The 27,524-nt window shown below is 48.2% G+C and overlaps 1 protein-coding gene across 1 annotated transcript in view; it reads left to right on the top strand.

The window, feature by feature from the left end:
• Window positions 1-27,524, top strand: part of ANKFN1 (ankyrin repeat and fibronectin type III domain containing 1) — a 221,764-nt gene that overhangs the window by 7,746 nt on the left and 186,494 nt on the right. The window contains exons 2-3 of the mRNA XM_054978644.1: window positions 15,813-16,023; window positions 26,042-26,236. Of these exons, the coding sequence (XP_054834619.1) occupies window positions 15,813-16,023; window positions 26,042-26,236 (406 nt within the window). The remainder of the gene's footprint in view (window positions 1-15,812; window positions 16,024-26,041; window positions 26,237-27,524) is intronic.

Below are 27,524 nucleotides of genomic sequence, written 5' to 3'. Positions count from 1 at the left end.
ACAGAATGCAAAGAGAGGCCCCTTCCATATAGGCCTCGAGAGCAGAGAAGAAAAGGGCAGTGCAATTGTAGAAACACTTTCCTGGGAGTAAGCCCCATTGAACAGACCTGAGCAGGATCCTGAATAGACCTGCTATGGGTTGCTCTCTCGTTCTTGCAGGCTCAACTTAAAGCTATACAGACAGGCAAACATCTCCATTTTGTCCAAAAAACCCCACCCCTTTCCCCCAAAGCACACAACTACCCCTTGAACGTCTTTCACTTGCTGTCCTTGCATGGCACACCAATTGTTTTTTCATAACATGGAGGTAAATAACATCACCAGGTAGATAACATCACGTTAATTCTCTGCTAAAGGAACAGGGTTGGTACTCAAAGGCCAAGATGTGGAATATTTGAGCCCTATTTTCTCAAACAACAAACTAGGTGGAAAAATTGTGCTAGGTGTTGCCACTTCAGATTGAAGGATCGGAGAAATCATGCATGAAATGTTCTACATAGGAGGGGAATTCCAGCACAAAAACTGGACAAAGTAGGAGGACAAATGGATTCCAAATCTTCTGCCTGATACCCGGTTTTTATCCAGCCATCTAGAGGAGTACCTGACTAGGAACCATCAGGATGTCGGCATCTGCCATCAGTCCCAAAGGTGGGGGATGAGGCAGCCGAGCTGCTCTTCCAAGGTTGTGCAGCCGGGTTGCTTCTTCAAGGTTGTGCAGCTGGCCGAGGCAGCCTTGAGCTCTCAGGTGTTGAGCTCTCAGGCATTCAGGCCCAACCCCCCAAAGAGGGGGGAACTGATTATCTGAAGTATATGTGTTACTGGATTTTGCATGTGTCTTATTCCCAACAATGCCTTCGTAATATCATGACACTAGGGCTTACAATAAAGCTTCAAAAAACCAACCACTGGAGTCTTTTGTAATTCTTTGACAAGTTAGGAATCAACCTTTTTCCTGCTCCAACTCTATGCACATGAACCCCAGAGCCTGTTGAATGCTGCTACTTGCGCAATGGCTGGAAGAGGAGCAGATGCTGGGAATGGGGAAACTGCCAGAGGATGAGTTGGGACTGAAAGACCCCGCCAAAGAGTGTGGACCCAACGCAAACATGTTGGAGAGTACAGCGAGACTCTGTACAGGAGCTTCTTGGCAGCCTATCGACTACCGAGTCTTCATGGAAGGGACTCTGGTGCAGTTGGCTCCGCGTGTAACATCTGCCAGGAGAGAGAGGGATTTGAAAGGTTGTTGGAGAGCTCCACTCTACAGACCAAGTTCTATCATGGGAGGATGTCCAACCTCCCCATAGAAGATGAGGAGGACGAAGTAGGGGGAGAGGGAGAGAAGGGTGCGGAGGACGTACATCAACTTCAGGCAGAGATGGATGAGCTGAGAAAGGATATACACACATTCATGAGGAATGTGCAGGAGTTGTTACAAGCAGCTCTCCAGCCAGCGCTGACAAGAGACCTGGAGCAACAGCAGCCTCCCTGACCCCTCTACGGGCACAAAGCCCCAATACCTCCAGATGGAGAAGTGCAGCCAGGTGGACAGGTGCCATTGGGACTGCCTGCACAGCCTGCCCACCCTAGTCCCTTACTGCCTCCGCAGCCACCAGGATGGCAGGCGCCACTGGGACCCCCTGTGTCACCGCTGCAGCCACACCCGTAGTTGTGGGGCTAGAGAAAACTTGAAGCCCGCTTTGACAGAGACCCAGAGGAGCTCAGGTTTTTCTCAGTACAAGTGGCATAGTTCTTATGTGAGTATGGAGCAACTTTCCCTGAGGAAGAAAGCTGGTTCAGATACATGGGTTCCAGGCTGGGGGGAGAGGCGGCCAAGCGGTATGTAACTCTCTACTCTGGGCAATCTCCAGAGCTATGGAGAATGCGCGTGGGGGAGGGGGGGTTATGTGCCTTGTGAGCACAGTATGAAGATCCCATGGATGGGGAGAGAATGAGGACAAAAATGAAATGCCTGCACCAGGGGAAGTGGCCAGTGTGGGAATATGCAGCTGGATTCAGGACTTGCACTGCCAAAGTTCCCGAGTGGGATGAATCCGTGAAAGCGGAGTTCTTTCATGCTGGAGTGAATCCAGAATTAGTGACCAAAGCTATGATCCAAGATGATCCAAAAACCCTGCTTGGATGGATCCAACTGGCGACTGAAGTTAAAAACTGGGAGCAAGTTGTCAAACTGCTTCGCCTTCAGCATCAGGTGGGACAACCTGGGAAAGCTCACAGAATCACAGAGTTGGAAGAGGCCATACGGACCTTTTAGTCCAATCCTCTGCCCAATTCAGGATGAGCCTAAAGCATCCCTGACAAAGATTCATCCAGCCTCTTCTTGAAAACTGCCAGTGAGGGGGAGCTCACCACCTCCCTAGGCAGCTGATTCCACTTTTGAACTACTCTGACCGTGAAAAAATTTCCTAATATCCAGCCAGCACCTTTCTGCATGTAATTTAAGCCTGTTGCTTCGAGACCTACCCTCTGCAGCCAACTGGAACAGCTCCTTGCCCTCTTCCAAATGACAGCCTTTCAAATATTTAAAAAGAGCAATCTTGTCCCCCCTCAATCTCCTCTTCTCCAAACTAAACATTCCCAGGGCCCTCAGCTTTTCCTCAAAGGGCTCAATCTCCAGACCCCTGAAAGTTCTCGTCGCTCTCCTCTGCACCCTCTCGATTTTGTCCACATCCTTTTTGAAGTGAGGCCTCCAGAACTGCACACAGTACTCCAGGTGCGGCCTGACCAAGGCAGTATAGAGAGGGACTACAGTCTCCTGAGATTTCGATGCAATGGACCCCTCCCTCTAATCTGATGAAACACCATTGACCACCACTCTTTGGGTGCGGTCCTCTAACCACTTCCCTATCCACCAAACTATCCTATAGCCCAGTCCACAGTCTTCCAGTTTACCCATTAGAACGTCATGGGGAACCTTATCAAAAGCTTTACTGAAAGCCAGGTAAATCATGTCAACAGAGTTCCCACAATCCAGTAAACTCGTCACTTGCTCAAAGAGGGAAACCATGTTGGTCTGACAAGATCTGTTGGGGACAAACCCATGTTGACTTCCCCGGGTCACTAAGTGGTCCAGATTCTTACAGATCGATCCCTTTAAAATCTGCTCTAATATCTTCCTAGCAACAGAAAGACTGACCAGCCTGTAGTTTCCTGGGTCATCCTTCTTCCCTTTCTTAAAGATTGGGATAACATTTGCCTTTCTCCAATCTTGTGGCACATCCCCAGCCCTCCAGGAGGCCTTGAAGATGATGGACAGAGGCTCTGCAAGTTCTCTAGAAAGTTCTTTGAACATACTTGGATGCACACCATCTGGCCCAGGGGATTTGTATTCATCCAGTGCAGCCAGGTGCCTCTCCACAACCTCTCTGTCAATGTCAACTAGCCCCCAGGTGTCCTGTCATGTCTACTACCATCTCTAGATGGGCTCAAGTTCTTCAGGGAGAAAACAGAGGCAAAAAATCATTAAGCCTGTCTGCTTTCCTCTGTCCTCCATCAGAGTTTCTCCTTCCACTCCCAACAGCGGTCCAATTGCCTCTTTTACCTTGCCTTTGCTTCTCACATATCTGTAGAAGTTTTTTCTTATTGTAGCGAGCCCCCCTGGCCAGACCCAGCTCATACTGAGCTTTGGCTTCTCTGATGGCTGATCTGCAGTACCGAGTAACCCTCATATATTCCTCTTTCGAGGTCTGTCCTTCTCTCCATTTCCTGAACATTTCCCTTTTCTTCCTTAGCTTCTTCTGGAGCTCTCTGTTCATCCCCATCGGTTTCTTGGAGCCCTTACCATGTCCAAGTGGATGCAAGTGACTGTGCAATGGGTGGTGTGATTCTCCAGGAGCGTTCAGATGGGGAACTACATCCATGTGCGAATGTTTCAAAGAAGTTTTCTGAGGTGGAGTGCCGCTGGTTAGTCTGAGACAAAGAAATTGCAGCAGTAAAGCTAGCCCTCTCAACCTGGAGACATTTACTGGAAGGGGCCAAGATCCCCTTTGATATATGGACAGATCATAAGAATTTGGAGTATTTAAGAAAGCCTAGGAAACTAGCTAAGCAACTAAGGTGGGCAGAGGTTTTTTTCCTAAGTTTTGTTTCACACGGAATCATCTTCCTAGGAAATCAAATTTCTTAGCTGACACGTTGTCTCGGCTTCCACAACATGACAGCCAGAAGGAGGTGGTCATTGACTGACTATTCACGCCCAGCCAGTTGAGAGGCATTGGAACCTAATCCCAGATTCATTCCCAACCCCCCTGCCTGCCTGAGTCATGGTTGGAGAAGCTGAGAGGGGAAATGGAGAAGGAGGGGGAAATATTACCAGACAATTTGCAAAAGGGGGAGAATAGATGCTGGAACAAACAGGGAACTTTATATATTCGAGAAACCGTATGAGGGGAAGTATTGAAATGTTGCCATGGTGATAAAACCATTGGTCATTTTGGATTTGTTAAAACTCTCCACCTTAGACAGTTTTTCTGGTCGGGAATGAGGAGAGATATCTCTCAATACATATCCACCTATCAAGTCTGTGTGATGGGGAAGAAGAAGGGAGGAAAGCTGCCCGGATTGTTGCAACCTTTACTGGCCCCCTCAAGATCATGGGAAAGAATTTCCATGGATTTCATTACAGACCTCCCCCCCACCCCTCCAAGGGGAAAACTGTGATTTTAGTGATAGTGGGTTTATTTTCAAAGCAAGCACATTTTGTTCCTTGCTCTAAAATTCCCACAGCTAAGAAGCTAGTGAACTTATTTATGAAACATGTTGCACATTTACATTCCTTTCCAACCAAGGTAATCTCCAACAGGGGCCCCCAGTTCATTGCCACCTTTTAGCAGGCACTGCTGAAGATGACTGGAATTTATCAGAAACTGAGTTCAAGTTACCATCCACAATCTGATGGACAGAGTGAAGGACCAATCAAGCCTTGGAGCAATTTTTAAGGTGTTACATCAGTTATCAACAAGATAATTGGATGAACTATCTTCCATTTGCAGAGTACTGTTACAATAACAGTGTATACGGTTCTATTGGAACCACCCCCTTTAAAGCAACTCAGGGATTTGAAGGAAAACCCATGCCCTTGCTTGACCAAGGCGCTACGGACAAAGGGTGGGGGGTTTACAGCAATGGTGGACCAACATTGTATAGCAGTGGGAGATTATAAGAAAAAAACTTTGGAGCAAGCTAAAATGGATTACAAGTAACAAGCAGATAAAAACAGATATCCCCCCTGGGATATGAAAGTGGGGAATAGTGTATATGTTTCTACCAAGAATCTGAGAGGCACTCAGCCCAGTAAGAAACTGGGCTGGAAGTATGTAGGCCCTTTCAAAATAGCCAAGTTAATCAATGCTGTGACAATGGAGCTGGACCTGCCTAAAAATTTTAAAACACGTCCATCCAGTTTTCCGCATCAGTCTGCTGAAAAAGGATCCAGGGGCCGACAAATGGCACCCTGAACCAGCTCTGCCCCCTCCGCTAATGATAGATGGGCAACTGCATTACAAAACTGACTTAATCTTGGACTCTAAACTGAAAAGGGGAGTACTGTATTATTTGGTCCAGTTGAAGTTCTTCCCTAAAAGTCAAGCCGAATGAGTTAAAGCGACAGACATTCGAGCACCTAGGCTCTTGAAAGACTTTCACAGGAAATATCTGCAGAAATCTGGAGGAAATTGATCTTTGGAGTAGCAGAGATGTCAGGATGTTGGCATATGTGAAGTATATGTGTTACTGGATTTTGCATGTGTCTTATTCCCGACAATGCCTTCGTAATATCACGACACTAAGACTTACAACAAAGCTTCAAAAAACCAACCAGTTGAGTCTTTTGCAATTCCTTGGCAGGATCCTTACAGAACCCACCACCTCCCCCCAGTCTAAAGGGAGACAGTTGGAGTGAGTTAAGTCTTTCCCTTGTTTCAGGAGTTTGAAATTAAAGGGTTAGAATCTAGTTTGAATCAGTTCAGTTCTCACAAACGGTATTGAACAGACAGCTCCACCGAGATGAACATTCAGTGCCGTTCAGGATATAAATAACCTTCAGTGGCCTGTCGAGGTTCTTGCTCCGTACTGGTGATTCAGGACAGTGTTTTGCGTTGTTAAGGGGAGGGCATGTATGCCAGTGGAATGAGTGCTCTTCTGTCAGAATTCTCTAAGAATTTCTCTTAGACCAGGGTTGCTCCAATTGGAGAGTCAGCTGCAGCCATTTCATTTCCTTCAGCTCAGCAAAACCTGTTAGAAGAAGCAAGGAGCAGTTTTTGATCACTTTTGACCTAAAGTGGGTGGGCTACAAATGAAGGTCACTGCAGGGGTTGAAATCTCTGCCTTTTAACCTCTTTTCCGCACCTCAGTTCCGAAAGGGCAGGCTAGTTATGATTATATGGTCATTCAAACCTCTTGATACTGACTTTCCCCCTCAAAATAATGCTTGGAGTTGGTAGCAGAAATCCAGATATGATGTATTAAACTAGCAGTGAAGGAACTGTCTGATTTAAAAACTAATATGCTCAGCCACTATCAAATCATGTTTTGACATCCATTAGGATGTTTTCTTCTATTTTTTCTACTTCATAGTAGGAACTAGTGTGATGATATGAAACTGGATTGGGTTCAAATCCTCATTCAGCCAAGAAGATCACTGGTAACCTACCTCTCCCCATCCCCCTTAACCTACCTCATAGGATTGATGTGAGGACAAACTGTTGTAGAAACAAGAATCTTTGGAGGGGAGGTGGGGTTAACATGTGGTAGTTAATCTTCCATTTATTCCTGTCTGACTTGCAACAAACATGTGCCAATATGATAGGACCTTCTTAATCTTGTTGACACATATCTGCAGTTCTGCCTTCACCAGCACAGACTCCAATGTAGATTATGAGTAGGAACATTTGAGCTACATGTTGGGGTAGATCTGCCAAAGATCTACCCCAAGAATGGCTGTGATCTGCATGTTGCCTCAGCCATTGTTTTTTTCCCTGTTACCCCTGCCCACATTAGACTGGATTAAAGAAGTATCTTTTTTTTTTAACTAGCAGACTTCCTTTTATTTCCTGCTGCAAAAAACACCTGTTAGGTGAAGAAACAGCACAGCATTTTCTTCTCATTATCCTAAGACATAAAAAGCAAACTGTGTTGCCGATGACTCACTTATCCCCGCGCATGTCTAGTACGTGAGGATAAGAAGTGAGAGGGACAAAACGGTTTGCCTCCCTGCCACCTCCTCAGGGCCTCCAGAGGCCTGGAAAGGCCCAGCGTGGCTGCAGAAAGGCCCGGTGCCATGGCCTGGGCCTTCCCACTGCCTTGAGGCTCCTGGAGGCCTGGGAAGAACCCCCAGCAGCGAGAAGACATAGCGCTGTGGCCCTGGGCCTTCTCGCCATCTTGAGGCCCAGTGTGGCCCAGCCCAGTGGCCTGCTGTGGTGTGGGGCTGCCTGGCCCAGTGATCTGCTGTGGCACGGCGCTGCCGGCCCAGCATGAGCAAGGGGCAGCAGTGGAGCCCGTTGTTCAGCTGGGAAGGGAAAAGGTGCGTGAACCACGCTTTCTCCCCACCCAGCTGATCCGTGGGCAAGGGGGGCGGTTGTGGAGCCCACCCACCTGGCACTAAACTGGGCAGGGAGAAGGTGGGTGAACCTGCTTTTTCCTTTCCCAGCTGATCTGCGGGCAAGCGGGGCAGCAGCAGTGCCTGCTCACCCTCCTGCCGCTCAGCTGGGCAGGGAGAAAGCGGGTGAACCCACTTTTTCCATGCCCAGCTGATCCACGGGAAAGGGGGGACTGCTGCCACGCCAGGCAGTCCGACCAGCTGTGGCGCAGCCAGCTGCTGGGCGGCCTGGCCCAGTGGCCCTCTGCAGGTATAGGCCAACTGGCCAGCACCCACTGCAGGACCCTATTGTATTAAATCACGATGGGCTCTAGCACTATAATTATTTTTGGCTTGGTTCCAAAGAGCTCATGCTGTTTTACGTGGTTCTTTCTCCTCTCCCCCATCTCATGTTATCTTCTCAACAGCTCTGTGGGGTAAATTAGAGTGAGAGATTGTAAATGATCCACTCATAGCTGAGTGCAGATGAAAAAAGCCTGAGTGGTGTCAGGTCTTGCCAGGTAAATCCCTCAAGCACTTCACTGCAGACACTGCAGTGTAAGAGTTAAAGTTACTTTATTAAAGAGATCTATCAGTATCAAGGTACTCAGCAGGTTCATTGGCAGAAGTGACACAAGGTGGGTGAGCAGTGCTAATTATAGGGGAATGTTCCGGCCCCTGGGAATGGGAGACCATTAGGGATTTGGCGTAAAGGGTCCAGGCCTGGGAGAGAAGGGAACAGGGAGGAATGAGCTCATCACAGTTCTCAGGGAGGACTGGCTCCGGCCGGCACTCCAAGGTCACGTTCTCAAGCCTGCCGGGAAAGTGAAAGCAAAACACCTACAAGATAAGCAACTAACAGCCAAGTAGCAATTAGGATCCCTTTACACATTCTCAAAGGATCAGAGCATTATACGTAGAAACAATCATGACAGGTATGCAGGGGTGTATCTGACAAGTGGTAGGCCACCTATTCTGCATGTACCCATTCCCTGGTTCAGTTCCTGATATTTTCAGTGAAACCATTACAGGTAGGCAGCAGCTGTATGGTCAAACTCTCCTTTGTCTGAGAACCTGGAGAGCCAGTCAGCATGTCCTGAAATTAGGAAATGAGAAGTCATCCCAGAGGTAGCTTGCATTTTGTGACGACTGCTGGTAGAAAATCAGCTAATCACAAGTGCCTTTGATTGGCATTCTCATTTCCCAATGGAAGAGTTTTCTCCAGGGCAAATAGGGAGACTCCTTCTAAGGAAAACAACTAAGGGATTGGGGTGGGTGGAGTTTCTATAAATGGTAACTCAGGTCTTGCTAATTGTATGAGAACAAATGGTCCCGTGAGGTAACTCTTTCCTGCTCATGTACCTAGACAAGGTGGGTCGATATCCAACATTAATCAAAGGCAAACTAACTTAACGAATATTTTAAAGTGGATAAAGAGTCTCTGCTCGGGAAACCAAACTCTGTCACCAGAATGCCTAAGAGCCAAACTACCAGTGACGTCTTACACAGGTTGGACACTAGTCGGCTTCCCTCAAGTTTTGATGGGAAATGTAGGCATCCTGGTTTTACAGCTTGGCTCTCCATTACAGCTGCAAGACCAGGATGCCTACATTTCCCATCCAAACTTGAGGGAAGCTGACTAGTGTCCAACCTGTGTAAGACGTCACTTTTAGTTTGGCTCTTAGCAGAGTCTCTCCGTTGGTCAGCTGCAGATATTCAAGCAACTCCAAGGAACACAGGGTATACACAAATTCCTTTTTATGCTAGCCCTGGAAAACTCCATGTGGTAGATGAAGCCATATTCACCCTGGTCAGCAAAGTAGACCTTCAGCAGTCTTGCTTCCTCGAGCAGATCGGCTCCTTGGCTGGCTAGGGACAGCAGCTCCTTTTTTCCTTCCTAAAAACAGAGCTAGTCCCCAGGAAACTATTTTTATGTTGCAGCCCAACTACACTTGGCTAATTTCAGCTTTTTAGCTTGGGTTAGTATTGGTAACACTGATTGATTAGAACAGTCTCTCCCCGCCCCCCCCGCCCCCCGGATTTGCTGGATCCTCAAGGCTTTAACTCGGCTACTTGCTGTACTCGGGATGGGTATTGTTTTTGTACGTGGTCAAGAAGACACAAATACACTAGACATGTTGGTGGTGTGAATATGACCTTCCAGTTCTAAAATCCATACTATCTGAGCCTGACAAAGGAAAATAGCTTCCTTCTGTTCTTCTCGCTCTTTGAAGCTGCCGGTTTAACTTCTGCACCCAGTTTAATTAAAAGCATTCAGATCTACACAGTCACCTACACCCTGGTAGTAAGTGATTAGTAAGTGATATCTGACGGTCAGGGCAACACTACAAACTTGAAAGCAACACCAAATAGATTGAAAACAGAAATAATTTTTTTATAATAAAAAATAACTACAAAAACCTTGGTTGGGAGAATTTGCAAATCTCAAGCATTCAAAATAATATTAAGCACTCACTATCAATACCTGCCCTGACCTGGATAGCCCACGTGAGCCTGATCTCATCAGATCTCAGAAGCTAAGAAGGGTCAGCCTTGGTTTGTCATTGGATGGGAGACCTCCAACAAAAACCAGGGTCACGGAGGCAGACAGTTCGGCCCTCCTGGAGGGCAGCACCACAGCTTGGACGGGGGCCGCGCTTGCAGCCCCGAAAGAGGGAAAGGCAGTTGGGCATTTCCTGGGCATCCGAGGGCTTTGCTGGGTGGGCGGAGCGAAAGGCCTATTTGTCTGCTCTGCTCTTCCCCAGCACACAGTTGTCTTTGTTGCTGGGCCGGAGCAGAGCACCCTTCAAGCTGAGCGCCTCTGAGGCTGGTAATATTGAAGGCCCTCAGGTGGAGGCAGCAGGAGCTGCCTTGGAGAAGCTGTGATGCTATTCCCCTGCTTGCTCCCTTCAGACTCCAGGAGAGCCAGGGCCCAGCGCCAGGCTCAGGGGTTTGGCAGAGGCTTCCCCCCCTCCTTATTTACATTTGGGGCTTGTTGACTGTCAGTCAGGAGGGCTAGGGCAGGATGGGGCTCAGCCCTTGTGGGCCTCTGGCCTACCAGGCTCCTCTCCCTCCTGCCTTTTTCCGCTCTGTTGGGAGGGAGTTTTTCCAGTGGCAGCAGCAGCAAAAGGCTTTCCCGTAGGCCGCAGGGGTGAATTGCAGCCATCTGAGGGGCGGATTGCTTCATAGACTGTTGCCACGGGCCTAACAGGGTGGATGCTGGTGGGGCTCCCCTCCCTGTCTGGGCTTTTCCCTCCCCCACATCCTTGTTCACACTTTGGGGGCTTGGGGGAGGCACACGCAGATAAGGTGGCAGGCCCTCCGGCCTTAGCAGGTCTTGTTACTTGAGGGAGGCTAGAGCTGGTAGTGCGGGGTGGTGGCCATCTTTTATTAGGGCAACTACGGAGGTGTGGTTATCAGTGGCCATTATGTGATGCCGGGGCAGCCATCTTTGTTTAGGGCATCTTATTGGGCAGCAGCCATTTTGTGGGTCACCCCTTAGGTGGCGATTTCACTTCTGTATGCGGTTTAACCATGCAGCCCTAGAAAGGCCAAAGAAAACCCAAAGGCAAACAGCCAGCAAAGAGGCAAGCCCCTGAAAGTGCTGGGCCGGTGCTGTCCTCCTCTGATAGGAGGAGTCCTTTCATAGTAGAGTTGCCAACTCCAGGTGGTGGCTGGAGATCTCCTGGAATTACAACTGATCTCCAGGCTGCTGGACTCACTTCCCCTGGGGAAAATGGCTGCTTTGGAGGCTGAACTCTGTGGTATTGTACCCTGCTGAGATCTCTTTCCCACCTAGAACGACACCCTCTCCAGGCTCTCCCCTCCCTCCAAGTCTCCAGGAATTTCACAATTTGAAGCTGGCAACCCTGTCTAGTAGACGTGATATACTGGATTGCACTGCAGCCCATGTACAGTCCAAAGGGGTCTCGAGGCCAGGATCAGGTCAGCCCAAGAGGCTGGAGTCAGCTGCTCTGTCCTCCTTTGTTTGTGTTTGGTCTAGAGTGATGGCACCTGATAGAGAGTTTCTTGGGACCCCTAGGGGTATCAGGGAGGATTTGGCAGTGTAGGATGAGTTAAGTTTCCTAACTGCTTTAATGGGCTTGCCTTTTGGAAGGAGGACCTGCTCTTAGACGCAGAATTTTCAAGTTAGCTCTGATGCTTCCTGGTTTCCAGATGTTAGTGGTAGTGTTTTGTAGTAAGGGAGTTTGTCCGCCACATTGTTCACTTTTGGTGTGACAATTCAAGGGGCAGTCCATGTTCTCAAGTCACCCCCCCCCCCTAAAAAGAGTTATGCAGACCATTTATGCTCTTGTGCTGCAGTTTAGGTGGCAAGAGGGGCGGAGGGTCACCTGGGTGACTGCAGGGTCAGGGCATGCCCATTTCCTATAGGCTTACACGGACTTGCTGCACTCCAGCCGGTAGTGGGCTTAATGGCTCAAGAGGAGTTGTGGTCCTCTGCCTCAGGTCGTCTCACAGGGCATGTCCCCTTCCCCTACAGGCCCATGCAGGCTTGCACCACCCAGGCAAGTAGGGGCCTGATGTTCCAAGGGGAGGTGCGGACCTCTGCCTCACTTCCTGGTCATTCACCAGGGAGGATGATGACCTTGGCTCACAGGGCATGGCCCTTTCCTTGTCTCATATTCCAGTCATTCACCAGAAGGGTGATGACCTTGGCTTGCAGAGCATGGTCCTTTCCTTACAGGCTCACACAAGCTTGCACCGCCCGGGCAAGTAGTGGCCTGATGCTTTGAGGGGAGGTGCAGACTTCCGCCTCACATACTGGTCATTCACCTGGAGGGTGTTGACTTTGAATTCCAGGGCATGACCTTTTCCTTACAGGCTCACACAGGCTTGCAGCGCCCAGGCAAGTAGTGTCCAGATGGTTCTAGGGGAGGTGCAGTCCTCCGCCTCCTGTTTTGTTCATTCACCTGGATGGTAATGGCTTTTGTGGAGGGCTGGGGCATTATTGGTTGCCCCCCATCTTACCGAATTCGCCAACCTCTACAGAGGTGATGGGGTTTACCTATCAGTTGCTGGCTATGACATATTCCTGGATGATTTACGGCAAGGGCTCAGGTTGGCCATAAGCCACCTGTGGGACGCAAGGGCCTAAGCAGAGGCTTGGCCCTAGTGGTGGCAGGTTAGGATGGGAAAATGAGCGGGACGGTGACCCCCTTGGCACATCCCCATTGGTGGGGAATTGGGGTCTGTCAGGAGCGACTGGTGAGCTCCACGGCAGCCAGTTGCGAGGGCAGACTGCCACATGGCTCCCCTGTACAAGTAAGGCCCTTCTGCTGTACGGCAAGGTGCTGCAGGCTTGGAGGGGGAACCGTTTGCCTGGCCGGTCGGGTACCAGCCATGCATTGTATGGCTCACCCCCGCAGCAGTGGGGGCTCGCCCAGACTGGTCAAGGCGCAGGTCATGGGTGACTCCAGGGCTTGACCTGTACCGCTAGTTAGTTAGACCCCTTGCCGTATTGACAGTTTATGTTGAAATAAATAAAGTGGCCCAATTTCATACCCAAGCTTTGTGTCTTCCTTTTATTTCAACTGGTGGGCAATGACAAACCACCTCTGATAGTCTCTTGCCATGAAAACCCCACCAGGGTTTGCCATAAGTCAGCTATGACTTGAGGGCACTCTCCACCCCACCATCGACACCTAATGCTTGACGCCCACTTATAGAAGCAGAAACTCCAGGTATCCAAAAGAGCAACTTATTTCACTCAAGAGGAGAGGCCAGAAGCCAAAGTAGTAGAGTCCTACTCATTTTACATACAATTCTAGAGCAAAAAGCATCCACTCTGTCTCACCACTGTTATTATGTTCCATCCTGTCTCTCAAGAGGATCCTTACTGGCATATATTGTTACTACAGCATATATCTTTCGAATCAATTATACAGTCAACAAGATGCTCGTCTCAGGATTGAGCGGCAACTGTATGCATAGGAAAATTATTTGGCCAGGACCCATTTTCTGTTTTGCCAAACAACTCACAATATTTCCATGTTCCTCCCACTGAGCTTTTCAGTTCGGCTTTGCTTTCCAAATAATTCTCTCTCTCTCTCTCTCTCTCTCTCTCTCTCTCTCTCTCTCTCTCTTTTCCTTTCTGAAAGAATGCAACCAGCCAGTTATCACAAAGGGACGCGCAAAAGGAATTCAGAGGAACTTGGCAAGGCACCTCTGCAGAGCGTTAAAAAGATGTTCGTGTAAACAAAAACCTGCAGGCCATATTACAGTTCTGCACCTGCTTCTCTGCAGTTCAATTAAAAGAGAGCGCGTTTCTTTGTTTCCCGCAGCTCTTCCTTTACTGCCTCACTCATGTGCTTTAGTGGGAGTAAAAAGGGAGGTCCAGTTGTTCTTTGCTGGGCCTTTGTAGTTAGCCGTGCAGATACCAGGAGGCGACTATATACTGTCAGCTCTCCTTGCACGGTTAGAGTTTATTTTCCAGACGCTACAAAACTAACAGGCCACAGTAATTTCTTCTGAGACATACAAAGTTGTGGGGTGAGGGTAGAGGTGTGTGTGTGTGTGAGGGCTCTTCAAGGAGGTAGGTATATTGTGAACCTATCCAAGAAATGTTTTGATAAAACCATACTAGCTGTCAGCAAATATTTGTTATTTTATGGTGTCATCAGTAGTTTTTTTTACATACATTTGAGTTCTGTCCGTCTGGCTGGCTGACTGTCTGTCTCGGAGGCAGACTCTCCCTTGAATTATAGCCAGTCACCAGTTTTAATACAAATCTCATTTTTTTACCGGTTTTAATACAAATATAAATTTTCACCTGTTTCTTAGTAATTTTTTTCAGACCACAAAATTAGAAGCACAGGTTTGCTTAGCCTGGGGAAATTTTTTCAACTGCCCAGTAAACTTATTTCAAAGTGAGTGAGGAAAGCTGATACAAGGTTTTCATGCAAACAACTGGGCATGTATTTTGCTCAGAATTTTAAAAAATAAATTATTCAAGATAAGGTAGAATTCAGTTTAGGTCAATCATTTCACAATATTCCAGAGTTAACAATGTTCAATTATCTTGTCATAAATGCCCCAAACTTACTTCAGCTTCTAATTTATTTCATGTGTAAGAGATGAGATTAAAGTGACCCAAAAATGAGTCCTGGCAGTAGAAGCATAAATACACAAGGAAGCGGTCTTTATCAACCGAGGGCTGCGACTGGTCAATGCAGCCTGTTTCTGCAAAGCTCTCCCCTCTCACTCTCTGTGATGAATCACCCGGCGGAATCCACCCCTTGTCCCTAAGTTACACTTCTAGCGCTGCCAGTTTTCAGGTGGGGCCTGAAGACCTTCCAGAATCACAACTGAACTCCACAGGACTACAGAGCTCAGTTCCCCTGGATAAAACGACTACTTTGGAGGCTGTGCCATTCTACCTCTCTGAGCTCCCGCCCGTCCCAAATGATGCCCTCCACAGGCTCCACCCCCAAATCTCCAGGAATTTCCCAACCCAGAATTGGCAATCCTACACACCTCCCTCCCCATCATCTCAAAATGCCGCTGAGAGGCTTACATACCGGTAGCGACTCGATTCAGATTCAGATTCTGACCAGGCCCCCGAGCATTTTGTGCTTCTAGTCCCTCCTCTCAGCTACTCTACGTAAATGGCCTCTGTGCAGGAACTGGCTGGAGAACTCCTGTCCTGTCTTGTGACATCAATTTGATAAACAGGGTTCCTTAATGCCTTTAGTTGTACCATTTGGGGAATTTCAAAGACCTGCTATTACATTGGCATGGTAGGTCTTCCAGTTACTTTCCCACTAGGGTTGCAAACTCCCGATTGGGAAATTCCCAGAGATTTGGGGGTGGATTCTGGGGAGGACAGGGTTTGAGGAGGGGAAGAACCTCAATGGGGTGCAATGCCATGGAGCCCACCCACCAAAGCAGGCATTTTCTCCTTGGGAATTGATCTCTGTCATCTGGAAATCAGTTGTAATTCTGGGGAAATCTTCAGACCCCACCGGGAGGTTGGCAACCCTCCTTCCAGCTCTTGTTTGCAGCACACAGACCCCCCCATCTGAAAAAAATAACAACCATTCTCCTGAAACAAGACCTGTGCCTAACCACTTCCATGTTGTGGGGATGGAAGACTAATGTTAGAATAGCAGGTTTTGAGAGCTGTGTAGAAACGCCTTAAGAACCACAGTTGCATTAACAGTTTTCTTTATTTTTAAAAAATGTTTCTGTTGTTGAATGACAGAACTTCCAGGCCAGCGAGGCCATGTTTGAGGCTGTGGAACAGCAAGATGTGGATGCTGTCCAGATACTCCTCTATCAATTCACACCTGAGGAACTGGATCTCAACACCCCTAATACTGAGGGATTGACGGCCCTGGACGTCGCCGTCCTGACAAATCATGTGCCTATTGCCAAGATTCTTTTGAAAGTTGGGGCAAAAGAGAGTCCACACTGTAAGTATACAGACAGCAGACACTGATGTTGAAAGCACAAGCCAGAAATACGGGGGCATCAGATAGTTTCAGGTAGGTAGCTGTGCTAGTCTGCAGTAGAACAGCAGGATTTGAGTCCAGGGGCACCTTAGAGACCAACAAGATTTTCAGGGTAGAAGCTTTTGAAAGTCAAAGCTCCCTTCTTAGGATCCCGCCAGAGACATATTGAACCAGGGGTATGCAGGGGTATGTATAGATGGTTGGGGTCTGCGACTTTGTGGCCTAAGGGCTCAGTGTGGGTTACATAGGCATCCCATTTGGCCCTGCAGTGGTTTTTATATATTACAGATATTTTCATGATGTTTTGAAAACTAGGGCCGATTCCAGACGACTAACCTTAAGCCGTTTCATGCCGCCCTCTTCCGGATCGCGACGGGGAAAATGCGAAATATCGCGTTTCCTCGCGCGAGTTTTGCGCGACGACGCGCAAAACTCGCGCGAGGAAACGCGATATTTCGCATTTTCCCCGTCGCGATCCGGAAGAGGGCGGCATGAAACGGCTTAAGGTTAGTCGTCTGGAATCGGCCTAGGTGTGATGGGGGGCATGGGGCGGGAATGAAGTCTGTGGTAATAAAACTAGCTGGCAGGCCAGTTTGAAGCCTCAGCTTGCCACACACAATACTTCCTTATTCTTTTTTCCTCTCAGAGTGGCTTACACAGAAACACAAAGATGTAATTTAGACAAACACTGAACAAAAAAATACAATTTAGGATTGCCAAACTGTGGGTGGGTCCTGGAGATCTTCCGGAATTGCAATGGATTTATGTCCAGATCACAGAGACCACGTCCCCTGGAGGAAAGGGCTGCTTTGGAGGGTGGGCTCTATGGCCCACTGCGGCCCCTTCCTCCCCCAAACACTGCCCTCCTCAGGCTCTACCCGGAATTACATCCCTGCAGAGCTTCCCTGCCCTGTCCAAACTCTACCCTCTCTAGACACCGTCCCCAAATCTCCAGGAATTCCCGATTTCCTAAGCCGGAGATGAATGCTGAAAAAAGAGGATCTCTCTGAAAAGCCGCCTCTTCAGTGCCTGTTGCTTTTTCTTTGGCATGTAGTTTTATTTAATCGAAATGGTTCTCCACTGAGAATGGTCTATACAAATAAAAAAGACCACTGTCACTTTGATATTTTACCATTGTGGATCCAGTGTAGCACAGTGGCTAAAATGCTGAACTAAGATCTGAGAGTTGGGCTTATACCCCTTCAGTGCCCATACAAAGCTCACACGGGAGTTGCAGGGCCATTTATCCTCCCCTAACCTATCTCACAGGGTTGTTGTGAGGATAAAATGAGAACGCTGAGTACCTCTCTCTAAGCTCCATAGAGGAATTGTGGGATAAAAATGTACTCATTAGATATTGTGCAACAATTGTACAAGAAGTCTTCCATACAACTATTAAACCTTCCTCTGGACACAACTAGCACCATATGTTATGTCAACACCCTATAAATATTAAGTGGCCACATTAATTTGTTCATATAATTCAAGATAAGAATTCAGTGGGATCCGGAGGTGTGCCAAGGGATTGCTACTCGAAGAGTTTTTCTGTTCGTAGCACCTAAACCGCACAAGAGCCTAAGCAACTGTACAATAAATAAACAGACAAATGAATCTCGAATCCAGGGCCTTGGGGCCGTTTTTGGTCTTAGAGGGTCCATAAGAAAGCCAAGGGGAGATAGCAAGGCTCTGGCTGGGAGAGAGAAAACTGACAGCCATCCGCAGCTCGAATCCTCGTCCTCTGGCGTGTGGGCTGTGCTGTGTTGGCCGATCCCAAGGCCAGCCCTCGTCCAGAATCAGCACTAACGTTAATACACTGAGAGCCCTTAGAGTGGTTTATGAAACTCTCCTTTGTCTTCTTTCATGGGACTGTCTCACTGTATTCACTGCGCACACACACACACACATATATATAGGGGAGGGCAAGTGACTTGCCGAGCCCATTAATCACGTTTTAAGCCATGACACACATTCTGACGCCTTACCAATGGCTAAAAATACACCAATGGCTACGATTCTGCTTGAAACTGTCAATGCCTATATTTAGGCCTTTCCCAGCAAGCCCATAATGAGACTGTGTTTTCAGGGGTTCAGCCCTAACAGACTCTGCCATTAATTTGGAGTTAGTTAAATTAACAACATTTAGTACTGGCCTGTCAATCTCCAAGCTCCAGGAAATTGCACCTTGAGGCTACTAATATTGCTGATTTTTTTCCACTGGGCTGAGTGTGTATGTGATGGTGTATACTTTAAAAAAAAATCTAGGCTGTCAATGTTGGTGCACCTTTATTGATTTTTTACATCCACAGAACTTACATTATCATTTATCCTGGCCTCCTTTAACCTTCCCCGGAGAGTTTTTTTTTTTAACTTGCATAGCATAGCTGCTCAATGAAAAGAGTTGTGTAGCTGTATATTTATTTGTTTATTTTTCTGTCATGGTTCGTAACTGGGTGGAAAACCCCCCCAAGGGTGACAGAATTCAGAGCACATGATTGACGGTTGAAGCAACATTCATTAGGGATGACAAATCTACAGGAAACAGTCTTGAGTGTTCTAAACAGCATTTTTTAAAAGAGAGACGACGCTCATTTTTCATTGACCTCATCTGTAAATAAATGCAGTCAGATGGCACACAGAAGCAACCATAAATTAGTATCCATTTCCCGCCATTAATACAAACATGCTTGTGAACATAAAGAATATGAATCTATAAGCACTACCAAATATATGTTTATTGCAATTTTTAAAAACTGGGATCCCGATCCAGCCAAATGTTACACACAAACAAAAAATTGTGCTGTGTACGGATCTCCAGCTGGTTGGGGAAATATATCAATAATATTTTTATCCTGCTTTTCCTCCAAGGAACTTAGGGCCACTACATAAGGGTGCCAGGTCCCCTTACCCTCCCAGTGGGAAGGGAGGAACCTGGCATTCCCATTTGTTTTGCTCCTCCACTTCTGGGAAGTGACATTAATGTGCAGGGAGTGTGTGTGCGCTTCACAGCAGGCTGATTTGGGCTCAGTTCGGCCCACTGCGAAGTGTGGGAGCTCTCTTGAGGCAGCACAATGATGTCACTCCTGGAAGCGCACCCGGGAGGCCTGTTCGCCTGCCTCCCCGTGGGCCAGCTAGGTGAGTGGTGGAGGAGCAGAGAGTGGGAGCAGGGGATTCCTCCACCTCACTGGAGAACCTGGGATCCCTAGCACTGTGCATAATTTTCTCTGCTCCCATTTTATCCTCAGAAAACCAACAATGAGGTGAGTTACAGTGCAGTCCTATGCAGCGTTGCTTTCGTCTAGGTCCCCTGAAATCAATTGATTTAGACTGGAGAAACTCTGCATAGGATTGCAGTGTTAAAATAAGGGTTAAGCCAGTTGGATCAGGAGTAGAGGTAGGCACGGGCCAGAAAATGGACAAAAAATGTACATGGACCAGGCTGGTTCGGCCTTCACAAGCCAGTGGGTTGTGGGACATGCCCTTTTCCCCCAGAAGCGATGGACTTTTGCTGGTATGTTGGTCCGTTGGCCCATGAAACGATCTATTCCACCTTCACCACTGCTTTTCCTAGGTATCTTGTGTGCTTGTGTGCAGTCGTGTGTGTGTGTGTGCATTTCCCGCTTTCAATACAATCACTCTTTAATTAGGAACACCGGCTTTGTTTGCCTCCTTGGGAAAGGACTCTGTAAACACTGGTGGAGATCCCATCATTACCTCTTTCTTCTAGCTGTCTTCCTTGCCGCTAATACCTCCTACTCACAAGGAGACCCATTCTGTGGGAGGTGTCCTTACAAATACAGGAGCCCGAGTCTCCTTGCCCCAGGTGTGAGGAATGGTCCTCTCAAATAGGGGAGCCCAAGTCTCCTTCCCTCAGGTGTGGGAAAGAGTCCTCTCATACAGAGGAGCCAAGTCTCCTGCCCCCAGGTGTGGGGAAATGTCTTTCCAAATACAGGAGCCCAAGTCTCCTTTCCTCAGGCATGGGGAAGGGTCCTCTTGAATAGGGGAGCCAAAGTCATCTTCCTCCAGGCATGGGCAAGTGTCCTCTCGAATAGAGGAGCCTAAGTCTCCTTCCCCCAGGTGTGGGGAGGTGTACTTCCAAATACAGTAGCCCAAGCCTCCTTCCCCCAGGTACAGGGAAGGGTTCTTTCAAATAGGGGAGCACAAGCCTCCTTCCCCTAGGTGTGATGAACGGTCCTCTCGAATAGGGAGCTCAAGTCTCCTTTCCCTAGGTGCGGGGAAGGGTCCTCTTGAATAGAGGAGCTCAGGTCTCCTTCCCCCAGGTGTGGGGAGGGGTCTTCTCAAATAGGGTAGCCTGTCTCCTTCCCCCAGGAGTGGAGAAAGGTCCTCTTGAATAGGGGAGCCCAAGTCTCCTTCCCCCATGTGGGGGAGGGAAGGGTCCTCTTGAGTAGGGGAGCTCAAGTCTCCTTCTCCCAAGTGCGAGGAAGGGTCCTCTTGAATAGAGAAGCTCAAGTCTCCTTTCCACAGGTGCGGGGAAGGGTCCTCTTGAGTAGGGGAGCTCAAGTCTCCTTCCCCCAAGTGCAAGGAAGGGTCCTCTTGAATAGAGAAGCTCAAGTCTCCTTCCCCCAGGTGTGGGGAGGGGTCTTCTCAAATAGGGTAGCCCATCTCCTTCCCCCAAGAGTGGAGAAAGGTCCTCTTGAATAGGGGAGCCCAAGTCTCCTCCCCCCAAGCATGGGGCAGGGTCCTTCTGAGTGGGGGGCCAAAGTCTCCTTCCCCCAGGAGTGGAGGTCCTTCCAAATAGAGGAGCACAAGTCCTCTTCCTCTAGGCATAAGAAAGGGTCCTCTCAAATAGAGCAGCCCAAGTCTCCTTCCACCACGTGTGGGGAATAGTCCTTCTGAACAGAGGGGCACAAGTCTCCTTCCCCCAGGAGTGGAGAATGTTCCCGCCAAAGGTAGACGTTCCATTTCCTCATGGCCACCGTGTCGGCAAGATATCTTTTGCCAGTGACCATCCAAATAGGGGAGCTTAAGTCTCCTTCCCTTGGGCATGGGGAAGGCACCCTTCTGGGCCTGTGAGGAGGTGGCAGACACCGATGAAACCAACCTCAACAACATGGTGTGACTGCCTTCCAGTCAGAAGGGGGATGGTGGCAGCCACCCCCTGCCAGAGGAGCCTGTTGCCTTGGAAAAGGAGGGGGCTATCACCTAAGAAACCCACCTCAGCAATGCACTGTGGCTGCCCTTCAGTCACAACGGGACTGTTGGTGGCCACCTGACCCACCGCTAAAGGAGCCCGTTGCCCCTGGGGGAAGGAAGGGCGGTGGGCCCCTGAAGCCTCCCATGCCTGTCAGGAGTGGCCACTGATGAAACTCACCTCACCCTGGTGGCTGCCCCCATGACTGGAACCCATGTTCCGCCGAAGTAAGGGAGGCAGGCGGCACTTGACTGCCTTCCGGTCACATGAAAAAGGGTCGACCATCGTCCGAAGAACCCATCTGCTTCAGGTGGCCACCTCCCAGGCCCCGGAGGAGGTGTGGTGGGCCGCCCCCACCCCAGGAGCCTGTCACCCCTACACAGCCAACTGTTAAGGTCATGACCAAGGACCAGTATGAGTCTTGCAGGGTTTGGATGGGAAGGGTGAACTGAACTACACAGTTCTCTTGTTGCAATGCACAGCTTGCTCCCCCTCTTGAAAGTCTGTCCTCTTGCTCCTAGAGAGAGCCACCCACCCACACACACTAGTGCAGCCTCCGTACTTCCTCTCAGAGGTCCGGCTTCCTCCGTTGGTGGAGCGCCTCATTATGGAATGTGATTCCAACATGCAGTGGAGACCTGCCAATGTCTGGCTGTCCACATCTGCCTCCTTCCAATTTTGGTCTGTCTCCCACAAAATCCTCACTTTCATCCTCCTTTTCATGCCTGCCCCCCACAAGAGTCCTCCTGACTTTTAGTCTCTCCATGCCCAGGTCTGCCTCCTCATGATGGTTGTTCTCCCTCCCAGAGTTGGCCTTTCCAGCCTCCCTTTGGCCAGCCTGATGGGGAGATTTCTGTTCCCCTCAGGAGATTCTCCTTCCCCCAGGATTAATCTCCCCTCATTGATTGCCTCAGTCTTTTCCTTTACAAGGATATTCCTGTCTCTCCAAAGAGCATCCATTCCCTCCCCCCATTTTTTATTTCCTCTCATAGATTGTCTCTGTCCTCATGTCCTTTAAAAGAATATGCCTCCTGCTTTCTCCCCCAAAACATCTCCTTGACTGTCCCCTCAAAGAGTACTTCTCTCCCTCCCCATTCCAGCCCCAGAGCAGGTTTTCTGCTCCCAGAGGCCATTATTCCACTCTGGGGGCCACCGTTCTGTTCTCAGAGGAAAATTCTCCAACTTCATCCCATGTTTTCATTGCAACTTTTTGGTGCCGCAAGTCAATTGGCGTTTACGGCTCCTGTTCTATGTACTGACAGTTTCTGGGGGCGGGCAGCTGCTTCGGGGGTCTGTAACTTGGATGTCTGAATTACAATCTTGGGAAAACTTGGAGGGTGGCTGGAGGAGAGCCTGCTGAAGACTCGCTGTGAGTTTGGCATCTGTGAGTGCAAAGGGGGTGGTCCCCCCCCCAGAAATGACAGACCATGGATCGATGAACCGGTCCACAAACCAGGGCGGGTCCATGAGTGGTCCATGGTCCAAGGTCCGTGAAAATCGATGGACCATGGACTGGCGGTCCATGTATTTTTCCGCAGTCCATGACCCCTCTAGTCAGGGCAGATCTGTAAGGTTCTGACAGGTAGATCTTAATAGCTTCACTGCATGAGTCCCAAACTGCATGAGTTAAAGCTTTATTGATAACCTACGAGTCCTGCAATCCATTACAGGGTCATTGCTAGGAACGGAATTCCATGCCAGGCCCCAAATCTATATTGAAGTCTTAAGTGCAGCCCAGTCCCCTCCCCGCCTAGCTATGGGGCGTTTAGGGCAAAAGCGGCTATGCAGGAAAGCAGAGAGGATGTTTTGGAAAGTGCAGAAGTTCCAAGGTCCAAGGAACGGATAAGCTCAGGACCCCCCCCCCCAGCACGCGCACGCGCACACACACGCTCTCACAGGACTGACCCAGGAGACGGTTGCAGCTGTCTCTGACCTAAAAGCGCAACATCCTTTAGAGTCCAGTCCTTGGCCCAGGCCTTTACGCAGCAGTCCAGGGGTTTGCCTCCCCTGATCTATGGCAGAGGATGCTAAGACCCTGACAGGTCCCCCTGATTGGGCTTACAGACGCTCGTGACAATTGGGGAACTAAAACTTGCCCAATTTAGCTCAGGAGCTCAGCACAGGAGAAACATGGGCTTAGGTCTACCCTCCTCTGCCATTTTCCTGAATCTTATTTGGCCCCAGTATGCTCGGGGACATTCGTTCCCCAATGTCATTTTAACTAGGAGGGGTTTCTAAAATTCATTCTTGTAACATATGCAGTTGGTCTCAGTCCATGTGCATGTTCACCTTTCTTGGTTAGTGATCCTGATGTGCATCCTGTGCAAACCGCCCCCCCCCCCATTCCCCTGCACATTAATGGAATACCACACGCACATACACACCCCAAACTGATACAACCGTGCATATAATAAGATCAAGATTTTTTTTCCTTTGTAGTGTGTTGTCAGTGCACACACACGCATTGGTAGTTTGTGTAAAGGAGTGAAGAGTAACACAGATGTAGTGAAGGAGCTGGGAGCTGCATCAAACGGAACATGCACAGTGCTTCGTGTAAGATCCAAAAATTAGGGCTTTTTTTCAGGGGGAACGCAGGGGAACGGAGTTCCGGAACCTCTTGAAAATGGTCACATGGCTGGTGGCCCCGCCCCCTGATCTCCAGACAGGGAGGAGTTTAGATTGCCCTACGCGCCACAGTGCAGAGGGCAATCTCAACTCCCCTCTGTCTGGAGATCAGGGGGTGGGGCCACCAGCCATGTGACCATTTTCTCCTAGGGCAACCCGCTGAGTTCCACCACCTCTTTTCCCAGAAAAAAAGCCCTGAAAAAACAATGTCGAATCAATTCAACCCAGCAAACAGCATTTAATCATTGTGAACTTCAACAGCTGATGAGAAGAAATTCAGAAGCATTGCTAGATATTTATATATATTTTAATTGCTTTTTCATTGTTGAAACGTTTTCATATTTGTCGCCCTGGAGGCCCTATTTGGGTGGAAAGGCAGCATAGACATGTTTTAAATAAAATAAATAAATAAGTTTGAGTTTGAATGCAATTTTATTTCTGTTCTAATGCACACGTCAGTCTAGCATCATACACTTCAGTTACACACCACATCATACAGTTCATACTTCTTGACAGTGTGGACAGACACCATAAGCCATACTGAATCTGTTAACGGTCATCAACCCACAGAGAATGATCAGTGATCAACCATGTATCAAGAAGTTTTGAAGAAATTTTCTCAAAGCCCTGAACACATCCTGAATGCTTGCTAGTTTACTTACTTGATTATTAAGGCATTTATATGCTACTTTTCTCCCAAGGGATCCCAAACGGATTCCTGAAATTTCCAGACCAAATGAACAGCATAATTTCAACAAATAAATCCCGAATGGGTCCTGCTATTAGGCTCCCTACTGTAATCCTCCAGGCTGCAGCCCTATTCTTTTGCCTTTTAGCTCACCCCCAAGGGCTCGTGCCCCTGATCACAGTCATCCCTGCAGGTGGAAAAAAGCCAAAAATGTTGGACAGCTGGGAAGATAGCCTCCCAAAATTTCCCTCTCTTGCTCTAGGAGCTTCTGGCCATATAGGTTGCATTTGGGTGCCCGTTGGCGTGATTGCTTTATTTAGAGTTGCCAACTCTAACATGGGGAAGATCTGGAGATTTAGAGGTAAGATTTGGAGGTAAGGTTTGGAGAGCCAGTTTGGTGTAGTGGTTAAGAGTGAGGGACTCTAATCTGGAGAACCTGGTTTGATTCCCCACTCCTCCACTTGAAGCCAGCTGGGTGATCTCGGGTCAGTCACAGCTCTTCCAGCGCTCTCTCAGCCCCACCCACCTCACAGGGTGTTTTTTGTGGGATAATAATAACATACTTTGTAAACCACTCTGAATGGGTGTTAAGTTGCCCTGAAGGGCGGTATATAAATCAAAAGTTATTATTATTATTATATTATTAAAGCCTGGAGAAGGTCAGGCTTGGAGAGGAGAAGGACCTCCCAGGGGGTATAATGCTATAGAATCCACCCCCCAAAGTAGCCATTTTCTCCAGGGGAACTGACCCCTGTGGCCTGCAGGTCTGTTCCAATCCCAGGAGATCTTGCAGGTCCTACATGGGGGCTGGCAGCCCTGGCCTCGCTACGTGCCAGGCTACGAGTGGCGCCACTGCAGAAGTACCTCAAGCGTTTGTTCAGAATAGTCATATTCTTAGAGTTGCTGCATGAGAGCCTACATAACTCAGGTAAGACCTGCTCATCCAGTACAAACAAAACCTTCCAACAACCTCCCAGCCACATATTCTGGCCTGCCATGGGTCCCACGATCCCATAGTGTTGCATTTCCAAGTTGATAACAAGACAAGGAGACGTACTGAGCGCCTAATGGGCCGGGGGCGAGCCAGTGTGTTACAGTTATCCGACCGTTAGACAAGAGAGAGCCAGCTTGACTACCCACTCAGCACTGAAGTGTCACTGGGTGACTCGGGGCACAGCTCTTCCTCTCTCTGAGACCGTGATTGTGATTATAAAATGGAGGACAGAAAAATCCTGTGTGCTGCCCTGAACAGCTTGGATGGAGGAAGGGCACGATGAAAATGTAGCAGATTTTTTTTGCATATATTTTGGTGCACCACATGCCTGTTATAGATGCCCTCTGCCCCAGAATACTTTGCAGTGTCATGAAAGATGCTGGGGTACATCAGCTTAGCTCTGCCAAAAAGTTTCCAGCCAGATCTGGCCAAGATAATGATTTCTTTTTTCAAAGCTGAATGAATTCAGAATTTATTTGCTGTGAAAATTCTTAGCACTTATGTTGTTCTCTTTTCCTGGCAGTTGTCAATATGGAAAGCAGGTTGATCCATCTGAGCAGCTTGGTACAAGAAGCCCAGCAACGAGTGAATGATTTGTCTGCACAAGTGATGAGTGAAGGGCTCGGTACAGACAATGCAGAGAAAGAGAAACAGCGGAAAGCCTGGGAGTGGAGATACCGGCTCTACAAGCGCATGAAGGCAGGCTATGAACACTCCAGTAAGAACAACCAAGGCACACACAATATAGCCTCTATATAGGAATCCACTGACAATTTGTACTATGGCAATTCTCCAATTATTCTTCATTAGTATTTCTGTTGAGAAGTTAACCTCAATTTTACTGCTGCAAAAACTGGTGCAGAGAGAATACATATCCTGCCCCATGTTTAAAACTCAGTGGGTGATGAGATTCAAGGAGACTTATCCTGCTCTCCACTCAGATGTGGCACAAGCCCATCTTTTACAGTTCTTCAGAAAACTTTGCAGTTAGTAGATGCATTCTTAAGGCCAGCAGAAAGGAATCCTTTTTCTACACAACGTATCGATGGCTGTGTTCAGATATCATGACAAACCTCTGTGATGGGCACAAACACGGCTGATTTGCTATGCACCCTTGCCGGGTGCCTCTTCCCTTCATACAGAGAGCTTGGTCAAAAACATCTTGTCTTGGGAAGCTTTGCCATAGTATCTGGATTCAGACACCTGGTCAACCTGCAGCACTCAGAAATCTGGGCAAGTTGATCAAAGACTTCCTAAACCAAGAAGAGAAGGGAGGTGGGAGGGATCATGTGAGGGCTGGGTTCATGCCCATCACTGACACACACAGGTTTGTCATGACACCTGAATGCAGCCAATATGCTTCTCTGCATCTACTGTGGACTCCTTCATCACATGCAGAGATGTTTTTTTGCAAATATCATGGTTAGTCTTCAGTGAGTATAAATCAAAATCCCTTGATTTTTATTTATTTTTATTTATTTCATTTAAAACATTGGTATGCCACCAGTCTACCCAAACAGATACCCTAAGGTCGCAAACATTAAAATGCTAAAAATTTAAAACAATATTTTTAAACAATTTAAATTTAAAACAACTTTTGAAATAGTATAAAAATAATTCAATAAAAACACACACACAAAACCCAAAGAACAAGGAAGAATAATAACAGTTATTGAATATGTCAATAAAAACAAAACAAAGTCTTCACCCACCAGTGGAAGACAGCAATAGAGGGGGAACAGAACAATCACCCTGGGAAGGGAATTCCAAAATTTTGGTGCCATGAGAGAGAAGACGCTTTCTTGGGTTACCACCCACCTAACTTCAGACAGCAGGATGCCTGAAGCAGGGCCTCCAAAGATGACTGGGGTGACGACTGGAGAAGGTGATCCCTAAGGTATGCTGGTACCAAGCCATATAGGGCTTTAAAGTTCATTACCAGCACCTTGAATTGGGCCGAGAAGGAAATTGGGAGCCAGTGCAGATTACACAAGACTGGAGCAACA

Source organism: Eublepharis macularius, chromosome 4, assembly GCF_028583425.1.
Source record: "Eublepharis macularius isolate TG4126 chromosome 4, MPM_Emac_v1.0, whole genome shotgun sequence".
In the NCBI taxonomy this organism is placed as follows: Eukaryota; Metazoa; Chordata; class Lepidosauria; order Squamata; family Eublepharidae; genus Eublepharis; species Eublepharis macularius.
This window is presented reverse-complemented; position numbering and strand designations above follow the sequence as displayed.